General features: G+C 44.2%; 1 protein-coding gene across 4 annotated transcripts in view; it reads right to left on the minus strand.

The window, feature by feature from the left end:
- THSD4 (thrombospondin type 1 domain containing 4) overlaps positions 1-14,693 on the minus strand; it is a 691,564-nt gene that overhangs the window by 567,167 nt on the left and 109,704 nt on the right. For 2 of the 4 annotated variants that reach the window (XM_077123893.1, XM_077123894.1), the window contains exon 4: positions 8,899-9,260. In XM_077123893.1, the coding sequence (XP_076980008.1) occupies positions 8,899-9,260 (362 nt within the window). Of the gene's footprint in view, positions 1-5,205; positions 6,028-8,898; positions 9,261-14,693 lie in introns of those variants that run through there. The other 2 variants (XM_077123895.1, XM_077123896.1) reach the window with 1 other exon arrangement.

Raw genomic sequence — 14,693 nt, forward strand, 5'->3', positions numbered from 1 at the left:
CTGTGAGTGGTGCCTCATATGGCAAAAGGGACTTTGTAGATGTGGCTGACTTAAGGATCTTGAGATGGGGAATTATCTCGGGTAATCTGGGTGGGCCCAGTACCATCCTTATAAGAGAGATGCAGAGGACTGGAGTGAGAAGGAGGAGATGTGACAACAGAAGACAGAGGGTGACAACAGAAGATACGGGGAAATGGCTGGGAGTCAAGGAATGCAGGTAGCCTCCAGAAGCTGAAAAAGGCAAGGACACGGATTCTCCCCTGAAGCCTCAAGAAAAAGCACAGCCTTACCAACGCCTTGATTTTATACCCTGTCTTCCAGAACTGTAAAGAGAAAAATGCAGGTTGTTTTAAGCCACTGAGTTGGTGGTAAGGGTGACAGCACTAACAGGAAACAAACACAACTGTTAGGAAAGTAGAGGACTGAGCCTTAGCACACCAGCCAATTAAACCTGACTTTTGAGATTTAGGGAGCTGGGTCAGGGGTGGCATAGTCAAATATTTTGAAAATCACATGGGGCACAAAATTTAGACTGATATGCAGTGGACACATTATAATGCTTAAACGATGGAAAAAGTTGGTCATCTGTGTTTACAAGGATAGTCTTTGTCAAAGAATTTCTATTTCAATCCCCTTAGGGCAGCTCGTAAAGTCCTCCCTGGAAAAGAGCCTGTGGACTTCCCCGGTCTCATCTGGACACTCCCTTTAGACAGCCTGTGCTCTAGTCACATCAGACCATTTACAACTCTCAGAACGTGACATGCTCACTCTTGCCTCCAATTTTCCATCCCTGCAGTTGCTCTTCAGGGAATGGCCTCCACACTCTTGGGCTCTCATAAAATCTTTCTTCTTCAAAACCAGCTCAGTCATCGCCTCTTTTGGGAAGCCTCCCCTGGTTTCTGAAGTTCTCCTCTCTCTCCTTCTCTCTTTTCCTTCTTACCCCCTGAGCATCCATCATATATTAGTCAAGGTTCTTCAGAAAAAGAGAACCGTGTGTGTGTGTAAGAAATTATTACAAAAATTGGCTCATGCAACTGCAGGGACTGGCAAGGCCAAATTCCATAGGGCAGGCAGTAAGATGGAACTCTGATGAAGGTTTCCATGAATTCCCCAGGAGAAGCTGGCTGGCTGAAGTAGACATAGAAATTCTTTCTGATGGCTGAAATCATCAGTTCTCCCTTTAAGGCCTTCCACTGATTGGATGAGACTTCTCTCATTGTTGAAAGCAGTCTCCTTTGTTTACTGTAGATGTAATCAGCCATGGATGCAATCAACTAATGATTTAAATCCATGAAATACCTTTATGATAACAATCAAATATAATCAACCATAGATGCAATCAACTGAATAATGTCTTAAATCCAAGAATATCTTCACAGTAACAAGCAGGCCAGTGCTTCTTTAACCAAACAACTGGACACTGTAACCTAGCCAAGCTGACACATGAACTTAAACCATCACACTTGGGCTTGGAAATGTCTGTACCTTGCCTTCTCCCCACCCCACCAGCATGAATCGTTTGAGGATATGGGGCATTTCTTGTTCCTCTTGTATCACCAAACCACTGCCTTCTTCCATCCACACCACTCTTTCCCAGCTTTTTCCTGCCTTTTCCACATGAAAAATGCAAACTCATCCTTCAAGGAAATACCCACCGTGAAGTTCCCTTGATTCCCCAAGAATCAGTCCCAACTCTGTGCACCCACAGTCCTCCGTTCATCCCAAGTAGAATATTCATCCCACTCCATTATGGTGGTGATGGATGTAGCTGCTTCTACATTAGACTTGGAGGTCCTCGAAAACCATGCCTTCTTCACTGCCTATCCTTCTTGTGTTCAGTGGAGTACTTGATCCACAGTAAACATAAGAAATGAATGTTAGCTTAATTAAAATGGAAACAAAACAAATGTGTAATGGCCAAATCAGCTCTGTTAATTAAGCTCTAAGATCCAGAGGCAGCCTTTAAAAGCAAACCTCTTTACAGGAAGGCTTTCTTTGCATGGCCAACCTCTGACCGTAAGAGGTTGGTGTTTCCCCCAGGCTTCCAGCATAGGCTCTGAAGTTCACCACAGAATCAGTTTCACTTATACTATATAAGACTAAAAGCTTTGGGGTAAATATTGGAGAATGATTTCATTTTCCTTCTCAGAGAGGTATTAGTTTATCAAACTTAATTCATGAGTGATAGCTTTAACTTTAAGAAAAGGATCATAGAAGTACAAGTCTGAGTGAAATATGATATAGCACAGACTTGGGTCTAAACTCTGACGCCCTGGCTTTCTTACTCTGTGACCCTGAGCTAGACATTTTCTCCCTGACCCTTGAGCTTATCATTCGTAAAAAAACGGGAACAATGTAGGTCCCCCCACAACGGCTGCGGGGAAGACTAAAAGCCTCTGCTGATGTGCCTTCAGCCATACTGGAAGACACTGTCACTAAGTGCTTGTAAAGTACCCTACACTCTGCTAAGCACTTTGTATGAATTATCCAATTCACAGAAACCAAGGAGTTAGGTGTATTATGGTCCCCGTTACAGAAATGCTAAGCAGCATCAGCACTAGACCTGTTGATTCCAGAAGCTGAACTGTTAACTATCATGCAGCTTACAAGCTCTAAGGATGTGTTTGTCCCCATTCACCCCAAACAGTTGAAGGTCTGGTTAACAGAGTAAAAACAAATAAATATATTTCAAAAAGCCAATTCATGGAGAGTTGACAACAAATTGCTCTCGAAACATGGGTCTACAGAGCCTGGGCCAGAAAGTACCTAACCCAGACAGACCACCTCCCAACAGGAAACTGACTTCACTTCTCCAGGATGATGCATGCAGCTCACCCTTCTTGACTTCTTTCTGCCCCCAAACACCTGGAGATGGGACACACTGCAACAATGATTGTCACAGCTGTAACTCCCAGGTCCCAGGTTCCAAGAAATGCCTCCAGTAGATGAAAGTTTACAATTTGGCAAAGCCCCCTGGGGAGGAGATGAGTGCTCTCTATCTAGGGAATCTCGAATTAAAGCCTTCAAGCGTTCCATTCCCCAGTTTCCAGCTGGTTAAGATAAAATGACCGGGAAAACCGGCAAATGTAGGCAGGCGCACACGAGGCAAGCCTACCTGCTAACAGGCCCTACAGCAGACAGAGCAGTGATCATGTTACCTGAAGTCACTCCTGGGGCAGAAGTGGGTGCTGCTCTTGGATTCTGCCTTGGGGGAAGCTCAATTAAACTTCCTAAGAGACATTTAAAATGGGATTTTCTGTAAAGTAATTGGTATCACAGGACTCTGTCTGGATGCAGTTTTCAAAAGGTATTTTGAGAATTGGGAAAAAATCCATTTGGTTTTAGTGTTGCGGAACAGAAAGCTCTCAGCAAGAGGGGCTCCTTCTAGCTCCCTCCATTCAAGGTACCCATTTCCAGAAGCTGACAGGAGGCCTCTCCTGCTGAGGAATGTCTTCAGTTTCATAGGTGTGAGTTGCTACACGGCCGCAGAGCCTGTGGGCCTCACCCAGCAGCCTATTTAACTCCACCCCATCCCTCACCCTTTAGCCTTCCTAGGAGCACAACATCCAACCGTGGAGCAAGGGAGGCCCTGGTTGAGGGCTACCATGAAATCCATTGGCGAAGACATGCAGGCTGATCTCCCCCATTCAGAATCTCCCCAAGCTGCTATCACCAAGATGAAACCTCAGCGGATAGGCCATCCTTTGCGGAAGGGGAAGAGGCGGAATTCAAGCCTAGATTGGTCTGAATTCCAGAGCCCATGCAGTCTGGCCCATCTTCCTCTTCCCCTGGTCCTTTCTTGTTCTCCTGTCATTTCCCTGGGCCAGGAGCAACAATTTCACAGCCTTTATAGCTGAATGTGATTCAAAGTCATATTTTACTTGGCCTAAACTTTTTGAAAACTCTGAGAATTAGTTGCCCATATTTTTTAAATCAGGAGATTTTTACATTAAAAAATCTAGATTTTCAGTTTCTCATGGGGAGTAGAAATGTTTAGCAAAGCTAGACCTACATTTCCACATGGCTAAGGCTGAGTAGCAGCTGTCCCCTTAGCCAAGAAGGCATCCTCAGTTTACCTGTATCCAGCCACCCACTTCATACATTTCAGCCCCAGTGGGCATCTGAGTCAGTGACCCCAACCTAGGCAGAAGCCAGATCTCCTGCCCTTCCTGAGACCCCTCTAGGCCTTCTCTTCTCCATTCTGAGATGCCATCAGCCAGCTCATTTGACCAACCCAACCAGGAATTTGCTGGTGTACGTAGCCTCAGCTCCATCATGTGTAAGCCAAGCCTTTCACTAGCCTCAAATCAAGTTGTCTGATAAGGCAAAAGCCCAGGAAGAGTAGGAATTACACAGTCAAGGGAGGAAACTCAACAAAGAAAATTTCATACACACACAAGACCCCTCAGGCACCTCAAACTCAACATATTCCAAATTCAATGCATTATCCCCCAGCTCTTTCTCCCTACCCACCACCTTTCCATTGTAATTCCATCAACTTTCTGTGGTTACATAGACCTAAAGATGAAAAAGCATGTTTACTTATAATGTATATGTCACATGTATAAAAATTCATAATATGTATATATATGTGTGCATATGCCTACACACATTTGTGCAATACAGAGTCAAAGAAAATTACAGAATCATACTTATAGAGTTATAATAGTTTTTCCATGACAATCCTTACTTCATAGTTTTCATATTTCAATAGTTTAAGTGGTGAAATATGAACTATATGTGATTTAATATTTGAATTTTCTTATAATTCATATAATTACATATTTTAATAAACCAGAAAAAAAATACCATAGCAGACCATCTATTCCAAACCTTGGTTTGGAAAACATCCCCATAAGCACAGTGAACAAAGAACCAGAAGGTCATACACCAACCAGCTGGGCAAACCACTTGGCCTCTTAGAGCCTCAAACTCGTCACCTCTAACAAATAAAAATTTAAAAATCCACTATGACTAGACTGACCTGTAAGCATCTCTGGACCTGAAGTCCCAGTAAAGCAGTTGACCATCTCCTGTGTATAAGGCAATTTATATTTGCTTTCCCATTTAATCCTCAAACTGATCCTATGAGGAAGAAATTATCATCCATATGCTAGAGATAAGGAAACTGAGGCTCAAACAGGTCCCACAACTAGGAAGGTATACAGCAGGCACATCATCTCAGGACTTTCTGGGCCAACGTACCTGTTGTCATTGCATTGCCATTCTGTGCATGTCTGATTCATGTAACTGAATTATTCCTTTCCAAAGAACTGAAGAATGAATTGGAAATCAGAAATTTTCAACCATGTTGGTAAAATGGAAACCCCTTAATAAGAGCCCGAAGTCACTGGCTTTGAATGATTAAGACTTTGAACATAAGATCCCCTTATGCTATTTACTGGCTCTTCCACCAACCCCTCCTGACACAGAGCCTTCCAGTAAAGCCCACCCTGTACACCCCCTCCCTGCTTCTCCTAATTAACTAGGACAAGGAGGGTGGGTAGTGGATGACAACGATGAGAGAAGGGGTGAGAAAGCTCAAGGAGACACCCAAAGAAAACAGTTTCCTTCTCAAGGGAACTTTAGAGGAAAGTAAAGACAAGGGGAGAGGTCTGAGCCAGAGCAGTGGAACTTTGGGGGAAGAAATTATGTTCATAAAGGATTTTTAGAATGTTCTGATCTGTAATGTATTGTGAAATTCCACTTATGGTCCTGGGAGAGCTCAATAAAGGCTGACACGTTTTAGGGCATTTCCAGTGGGATTTGCATTGTGTGTTTGTGTGTGGTACATGTGTTTTATAATGGGACTGAGGCCTGACATGGAAGGTAAGTGGACACAAGAAGTTTCCAGATACACCCCAGTTATGTAAATTCTATTTATTCATCAAGGGTGGGTTCAAATCCCTTCTGCTCTGAGTGGTGTGCCCTGACTGCTCCATCCCACAAGGATGGCTTCTCTTTCTGAACTCTGGTCACCCCTTCACCACTTCCTGGCACGTGCTGTTTCCCAGGTTTGCCATGAATCCACCACAATAAGGACCCCAAGGAGAGCGGATGTATCTCCTACTTTGTTGAACCCGTTAGACACTAGGTATAAAGACGTCTCTAGTAGTTAAGGAAGCTGAACACTGCAAAGAAGAGACGCAGTTAATTCCCAATGACAAACATATCTTCTGCATTAAGCTTTGGCTTTCAAATCCTATCCACTTCTCAAGACTTGATTCAAACAGTCAAACCTCCCAGCAGCTTTTCTGGTCACACCCTCTGGAAGTGAGAAGCCTCATCTGTACATTTTTAGGCGTCCATTTCAATGAAAAGAAGCTGAGTGCTGGATTCTCACGGACCTACATTTGAATTCCAGTTCTGTTGCTCCTGAACGTAACTTTGAGCTATTTAATAACGCCACCCCTCTGATCCTCAGTGGCCTCATCTCCCGAATGTGGATAATAGCGTCTGCCTCCCAGGGTCATGTGAGCTCTAAAGGTTCGCATGCATTTTCACAGAGAGCCTACAGATAACACATGCTCCACAACGGTCACCATCACCATCGCTGTTACTACCTCTTACTACATCATTCACTTAAAAAAATATCGCACTGCCTTTTCCTGAAGGCATTTACATACGTGCCTTTTCCAACTCTCTAGAGTGGGAAGAGTTTGCTTCTCAAACTCTGGAGTTTATGAGAATCAGATGGTGTGGGTTTGGCATTGAACATTTAACAAGCACCCCACCCCCCACCCCCACAAGTGACTGTGATATGTATTCCCCAAAGTTTGAAAATTCTGCTAGACAGGATTCAACTCCTGAACTCTTTTCCATGGAATTCTGAGGTTCCAAAGAGAAGACTTTTAGGCCAGTGGTTTTCAACCTTGGCTGGACTGCACTGATATCAACGTCTAAAGATGACCCCCGAGAGATTCTGGTAGAACTGGTGGTAATTGGTCTAGGACTAGGCCTGGGTGTCATGATTTTTTTTTTTAATGGCCAGAGGAATCTACTGGTCAGCCAAAGTTGAAGACCACTGCTCCATTCAGATCTAGACCTCAGCATTTGACAGTGATCCCCTGAGGCATCAATCAGAGCAGCTCAGCTTTTGTCTGTGATACAAACTAAGCCTCCCTCTCAGACTGAGCCTGTAGAAAGGATTCTTATGCTTAAAAAAAAAAAAAGTAAGTTTGAAATCAGCTGCTCTAGCCTGTTAGTAAGAGCCTGGAGGCCCCACAACCTAGCTTTTAGTCACCTTTGTGCCTGTCCTATGGCTTTACATTAGTGGATACTAAATAAGTGTTTGTTGGAAGGTTTAATTGTTTTATTTTATTTGTTATCTGGCTCCAATTAAGTTTTCAGTTCCCTAGCATAGCAACATAACAGTTTCTTAAACATTTAAGCCCAACAACCTTTGCTTCAAACCTCAAACCTCAAACCTGAAACAGAAAGTGGAGCAGACAGCCATCTAGAGACCACAGTGACATTTCTCCTTGGGGTCACATATTTCCTAATTACTGATAAATATAAGCAAATGTGACTTTCATCAGCAGGAAGAGCATGACATTTTGTCAGCAATACAGGCCTCCCAGGCTAATATTTGGATTGTTTCATCTGAAACCATCAAGTTACAAAAGTATGATAAAAACTTGTACAAACTTCATTGTAAACAGTAACTGCCCCTTGTCAATAAGTCAGAAGAAAAAAAAAAGTCCTGTTGCCAAAATGCACAGGCCAGAATGCCGGCAGCACAGGCCCACAGCCGAGAAGAGTGACAGCCTGTCCCTGGGTGGCGCCTTCAGGTTCTCTGGGTCTCAACCACAGAGGCCCATCGTTCCCAGCCCCAACCACTGGGGTTGGCACCAGGTGGGAAGTTAAGGGCCATAGGGACCTGGGCATCAGCCTCATCACCTCCCAATTCCAGCTTTGCCACTGGCTTTGAGCAGTCTTTTAACCTCTAAGCATTCTGAATTCTCCTGGGCAAGATCTACTTCATCAGGTCCTTGGAGTCATGACTGCCTGAGTTCGAATCCTGATTGTTTGCTTACTAGTGATGTAGCCTTGGAAAAGTTACTCCACTTCTCAAGGCGTCTTTTTGTTTCTTCACCTCTGAAACGGGGACAATATTAGTATCTATCTCATAGTTAGCATAAAGTGATAACAGTGCCTGGTATAGAGTAAGCATTTGATAACCTTGGCTACTGCAAACCTGCGATTCTGAAATCAAAAGAGTTTTGAAAACTAAGCTTTTGTCCTGTCTTTTCATTTTACGCTGTTTTGGTCATGTGAGTCATTTTAAAGCTATGCAACTATTTTGATGTCACTCTGCTGTTTCTAGAATTTATATTAAGACCCTACAAAATGTCTAGCCCCTTATTAGACACATTTTCAAAGCAGTATGTTCACTCATAATACTTTGGAGAAACTTTCTAGAAAAGTTCATAAAATCCTGAAACCTACAGCCTTGGAGCATGTAAGACTCCAGTGATGTAGCAGTGTCTTGTCTAAGCAGTGAAAGCCAAAATCAACTGGTGGATTAGAGGTGTTCTCAGCTCAAATCCACACACCCTGCTGCCACTAGTCTTTCTACCCTCTACACCTGAGGGCAAGTTCTCCCTAGTCCTGCTCCTCTCCTCCTTTCACCTTTCCACGGGGACTCCCTGTAAGGGCACCCACAGAATTGGCTTCTGTTTGAAGATTATTCAGAACCGGTGGGGTGGCCTCAGCTCTACGGCTGCAAAATAAACCGGAAGATGAACGGGGACCTCCTCCCCACCCAGCAGCGGCAGAGCATTAGCCACGCAGGGGTGTGAAGCTGCGTGCGCGGCGCGTTCGGAGCGGGGACCCGTTCGGAGCGGAAAGGGGGCGGGAAGAGAGCAGGGTCCGAGGGGGATGGGTGTAGGTCTGTACCTTCTTTCCGCCGCGGGTTCGCGGTTCCGGGCCTGCGGGTGCCGGCTGCCCCGAGGCACGGCGGGGCCCTGGCGGCTGGCGTTGAGGCCGGCGAGAGCGCGGGGCTCCTCGCGGCTCCGGTGCAGTGGCACCGACGTGCGCACGGCCGACACCACGTGGCCGGCGAAGGCGCGCGCGGGGGCGCCGGGCCGCGGGAGGCCGCGCGCGCGGTACGAGCCGGGCAGACAGGGCCGCGTCTGCTCCATCACGCCACCGCTGCAGCTGCGCGAGCAGGCGGACCAGGGACCCCAGGTACCCCATACGCCCGTGGCGCCCCCGCCGTCCTCGGGAGCTCCCTCCGTTGCTGCCATCCTCTGGGGGACCTGCGGAGACAGGGGGCCGATTAGGGGACAGCAACGGCTGCTCATCATTTTCCCCTTAAAAGCTTTGGGCAGGGTCAGCTTGTCCATTAGGCACACGTAGGCACAGTGTCTGTTTGAAAATCAGAAGAAAAAAATAAGTATAATCGACCCAAGGTTGGATTAGTCTTTATGCCAAATGCAGTGGTAATATATTTTTATTTATTTATGTATTTAATGGAAGCAGGAGTCCAGGATGCACGAAAGTCGTGCTGTGGAACTAGCTTTCGGGTCTACTGCCTTGGAGAGCTCAGCGTGGTGCCCTCGCTGTAGAATAAGGTTTACTTCTCAGGAGTCGTCCCCTTAACCCCTGTTAACCCTCAGGTCCTTGGGATTGAGGCCGGAGGGAATGGGGTCCCCTTGAGCTGCAGGGGAGAGTTATGCTGCCCTGTGTCTCCCTGCAGTGAAGGCAACATGGAGGTGAAACGGTTTAGAGCTCCAGCTCTCCACCACCTCCCCAGTTCCTAGCACTGTGACCTGGGAAGTTACTCCCAGCCTCACCTATCATCTAATAAAGAGTGGTGCCCACCTCATAGAGTTGTAACCAGATTTAAATTAGGTCATCCATGAGCACAGCAGAAAACTTGGCACTCAACAATATTTGTTAATAACAGTAACAATAATTTTCCTGCTTCCATGGTGAATCAAAAAAAGTTCAGAAAGTTTAACCCAGAGGGTGGTTCCACACTCCCATTGATTTAGTTGGTCACTTCACAGAGACTTACTAAGTGCCCCCAAGATGCCAAGCACAGGGCTAAGAGCTGAGACACTTTGGTTGCTTCATTAGCAAACATGTTCTGAGCACCTGCTGTATGCCAGCACCAAGCCAGGGCCCGAGGAGACGAAAAGTACTCCAGGTCCAGCCATCCTCCCACAAGATGCTAACCCAAATCACCTGGACCCAGAAGAGCTCGCTCTGCAGGCAGTCCAAGACCCAACAAGGCTGCTCCCAGAGACTGGCTGCCCTGGCTGGGGGTTGGGGGTGAGGGAGTGTATCCTGTAACAGCTGTTACAGGCAGCCCTTCCCTGCCAGATTACAGGCGTAATCTCTGAATCCCTACAACAGCCCTGGGCCCTGTTTTTCTGACCTTTCAGAAGGAAATTGAGGTTCAGGGATGCTGTGCGACCTACACCCAGTCACTTCTTGGAGGAGGATTTGACCTCAATTCTACCCAGCTCTCAATACCCACACTTCCCAGTATTCCCTGCCCTCTCAGCCAGCAGACAGCTGCTCTTGGCCTTCTGGTGTACCCTTCCTCCATATGGAGCACTGGAACAGTGTTAGGACTTTCCTTAGCACGTGGGCTTTTCAGTGAACCTTGGGGTTACATCTGGAGTGTAAAAAGGCCTCCAAATTACCCTGCCATCTTAGCTTTCAGCAGCACTGTCTGACCCAAGGAACAAAAGAAGTATAAGGAGCTCGACACCTATTCACCAGGACATCACCTCTAGCACCTCCAAGGTTTCACAGCTGTGCTCTTTTGTTCTCAGGGGCCCCTCACTGACAGGGGCTGCAGGTCTTGACCACTGGTGTAGGAGCTGCAGGGGCACTGCAGACCAATATAACCTGTGCTAGCACACTCAGCTCATCACTGCCAAATCTGGGACCCAAGAGAACAGGCCTTTTATTGGCCCATACAAAAAAATAAACATACAAAAACCAATCTTTTCTTTCTTCTCTCTTAACTTTTCCTGATTTATTAATACCAAACTGATAGTGGATTCACTGAGGTGGGTATAAAAAATGGTTAGGAAAAAAACAGATCACAATACTGATTTATAAAGAAATAACAAAAGTGTATGGTGCTCACCCTGTGAATGTGGTCTTATTTGGGGAAAAAAGGGTCTTTAAAGATGCAATTACATTAAGGATTTCAAGATGTGATCATCCTGGATTACATGGGTGGGGCCTAAATCCAATGACCAGTGAGGTGGTTTGGAGATGTGTACCCCAGAAAACCACATTCTTAAACCACGTCCGTTCCTGTGAGTGAGAACCCATTGTAAGTGGGATTTTGTGATGAGGTTACTTTAGTTATCTCAGTTCCTGACCTTAATCAGGATGGGTCTTAATCTATTATTGGAGCCCTTTATAAGCAGAATGCAATTCACACAGAGAAAGAGAAAACCAGGGGAAGCAAGAAGCTGAAGGTCAATGGAATCCGGAGGAGAAGGGAGAGGCCAGGAAGGGCCCCCACGTGCATTGCCATGTGGCAGAAGAGGCTAGAACCAAGGATCATGGGCAGCCAGCCCCAGAGGGCCACAGTCTTTGGGCAGTAAACACTGCTTTAATGATGACTCCTTCTGGACTTCTCCTGGACTCAAAATCATGAGCCATTAAATCAACATTGTTTAAGCCAACCCATTGCGTGGTATTTGCTTGAGCAGCCAAGGAAACAAAAACAAGCAATGTCCTTATAAAAGATACAAAGAAGGTGGAGAGGACAAGAGAAGGCTACATGAAGATGGAGACAGTGATTTAAGTGATGTTCCCACAAACCAAGGAACACCTGAGGCCGCCAGAAGCTGGAAGAGACAAGAAAGGATTCTCCACTAGAGCCTTCGGAGGGACCCAACACCTTGAATTCCAAGTTCTGGCCAATGGAACTGAGAGTGAATGCATTCTGTTGTTTAAAGTCAGCTGAGTTTCTGGAAATCTGTTACTGAGCCCAAAGAAACTTACAGGCTGTGCTAGTGCTCTGGAGACAAGGAAGTGACTAGCACTTACCAAGCTCCTGCTGTGGCCGGCACGGTGCACATGACAGCTCTGTGACTCTGGCGTAGGGAACATTAGCACCAGATTACATTTTACAGTACCACCAGGCACCCCAGCCACCCTGGGAGGCTGGTGCTATCCTCCCTGTTTTACAGGGAAGAAAGGGGGGCCCTGAGCAACTCAGTAACTTGTCCACTCTCCCAGGCTAGTGAGGAGCACAGCACTAAAATTGAGGTCTCCTGTCTCCTCATCTTGCATTCTCTATTTTTCCCCTGTGGCATGTTGCTGCTCTGCCTACATTGTTGTGAAAAACGGAAGGGTAAAATGACTAGGAATAAATCCTCTTTGATTGCTGTTCTAGCAGAAGTATAATTTGGATAAACGAGTAAAGGCAGAAATGTGTTTCAGCACATTTGGAGATTTCAGTTATCCACCACCTCCTGATTCCGCATTAACACTGATAACTAAGACACTGTCTATAATACTAGGATTAGACATGCAGCTATACTAAAAATCACTAAAAGAACTAATCACACCCTTAATTTACTTTCCTGTTGCCAAATTGGTCAGGGTCCCTAAGGAAAGAGCCCATGAAACCACATTCCATTCTATTCTATTCAGTAAGAATTCTGTAATTTATTGCTGAATTATGTTGAGTGACTTGAAATTCCATCTCAGTCCCTATGGTGGGAATCTAACCACATGCTCCAGAATTTTATATCTGTAGTGGGAAGCCAGAAACAACAGAAGAAGAAAAAAAAAAAGGGAAGGGGAAAAAACGAGAAAGAGTAAGAAAGGAAGAAAAACAAATCAAAGAAAAGATAAAGGGAGGAAGGTTTGGAGGTTAGCAATCCAGCTGCCTTGGTCTTCCATCCTCTGTCCACACCCCTCCCCCGGCCCCTACTGATCATCCTGTTTCCACCTCTTCTGAGAGTCAAGGTGTCTTCTATGAGACCAAGTAGGAAAACTTTCAAATGCCTGAGATAGAATATTTCTAAAGCGGCCACAGGACCTCTGCTAATCAGCAGCAAACTGCAAAGCCAACGAGCAAATAAATCATGGTGACAGACAAAAACAAATGATTGAAGCTCACAGCCTCATGTTTGCAACCTGCCAGCATGTCCCCCTTCCCCAACACACATGCATTAAAGATTGACGCTAAAAAACGTAGGTGATTCTAAAATTCACGCTAAACTACCAATTTTCTTCATTTATGAAGAGTTCTAACAAATCAAAAGAAAAAAGACAACACTTTAGAGATAGTGACAATGGGCATGAAGGAGCAGCTCACAGGAAAAGAAATGCAATGTATGAAAATGTTTAAAGTCCCAGAATTTCTGAAGATTATTATAGCAGACACTGTTGGTTGCCTACACAAATTCCAGTATCCCCTTCTTTATAAATTTAATAAATGCAAATAAAACAATAAAACCCTAAGTTTTACCCATTAGGTTAGGAAAGATTGTCAAGTTTGATAATACTGGTTTGCTAAAACTTTTCACTGCAGATAGGGGTCTTCAATGGGACAACTTCTTTGCAGAAAACCTTGTAATAGCCATAAAAAATTTAAATGCATATGCCCTTTGTCCCAGAAAGTCTACTTCCAAGAATTCCTAAGGATATACTCAAAACATATATCATATATATATATATATATATATATATATAAATGTTTATTGCATCATTTTTTGTTACAACAAAAAAGAAAAAAAAAGAAAGGAAATACTCAGATGTCCAAGAATAACAGCTTGGTTAAATAAATCTAATCCATCCAAACAAGGGGATATAATTTATCTGTTGCAAAGAATGAGGTAGATTTATATCTATTACAGTGGACAGTTATCAATAACATACATTTAGTGAAAGCATAAAAGAAGTTGAACTCTAAATGGAAAATAGCTCTTTTTCTGCAGATATATATGCATATTAAGTATGCATAATGGCTAGGGAGGCTCTTATGTTACATTTTTATATCCATTTCTTCATCTATCTGGGTTTACTGCCCATATGTATGCATTCTTCTTATGCCATAAGGAAATTTAAAGAATTTCTGAAGATTATTATAGCAGACACTGTTGGTTGCCTACACAAATTCCAGTATCCCCTTCTTTATAATTTATTTTAAATTTTCTATTAGCGAAGTTGTAGAAAAATCATGCAGAAAATAGAATGGCCATATACCCTCACCCACAGTTTTCCCTATTATTAACCTTTTGCCTTTGTGTGATACTTTGTAACAACTGATGAAACTATCATCATAATTAGACTATTTACTATAATTCATAGCTTACATTAGGGTCCACAATACATCGGTGTTTGTTTAATTTTTATTCTAGTAACCTATATACAACCTAAAATTTTCCCATTTAACCACATTTAAATATATAATCCAGTGGGGTTAACTGCATTTATAATGTTGTGCTACCATAAGCACCAACCATTACCAAAACATTTCCATCATCCAAAACAGAAACACTGTACAAATTAAGCATTGACTCACCATTCCCTACCCCCATCCCAGCCCCTGGTAACCTTTATTCTAGATTTTGACTCTATGAGTTTGTATATTCATATTCATATCAGGGAGCTCATATGATATTTGTCCTTTTGTGACTGGCTTATTATACTCAACATGAAGTCTTGAAGGTTCATCCATGTAGTAACATGAATCAGAATTTCAT

The sequence above is a fragment of the Tamandua tetradactyla genome, chromosome 12 (genome assembly GCF_023851605.1).
Source record: "Tamandua tetradactyla isolate mTamTet1 chromosome 12, mTamTet1.pri, whole genome shotgun sequence".
In the NCBI taxonomy this organism is placed as follows: Eukaryota; Metazoa; Chordata; class Mammalia; order Pilosa; family Myrmecophagidae; genus Tamandua; species Tamandua tetradactyla.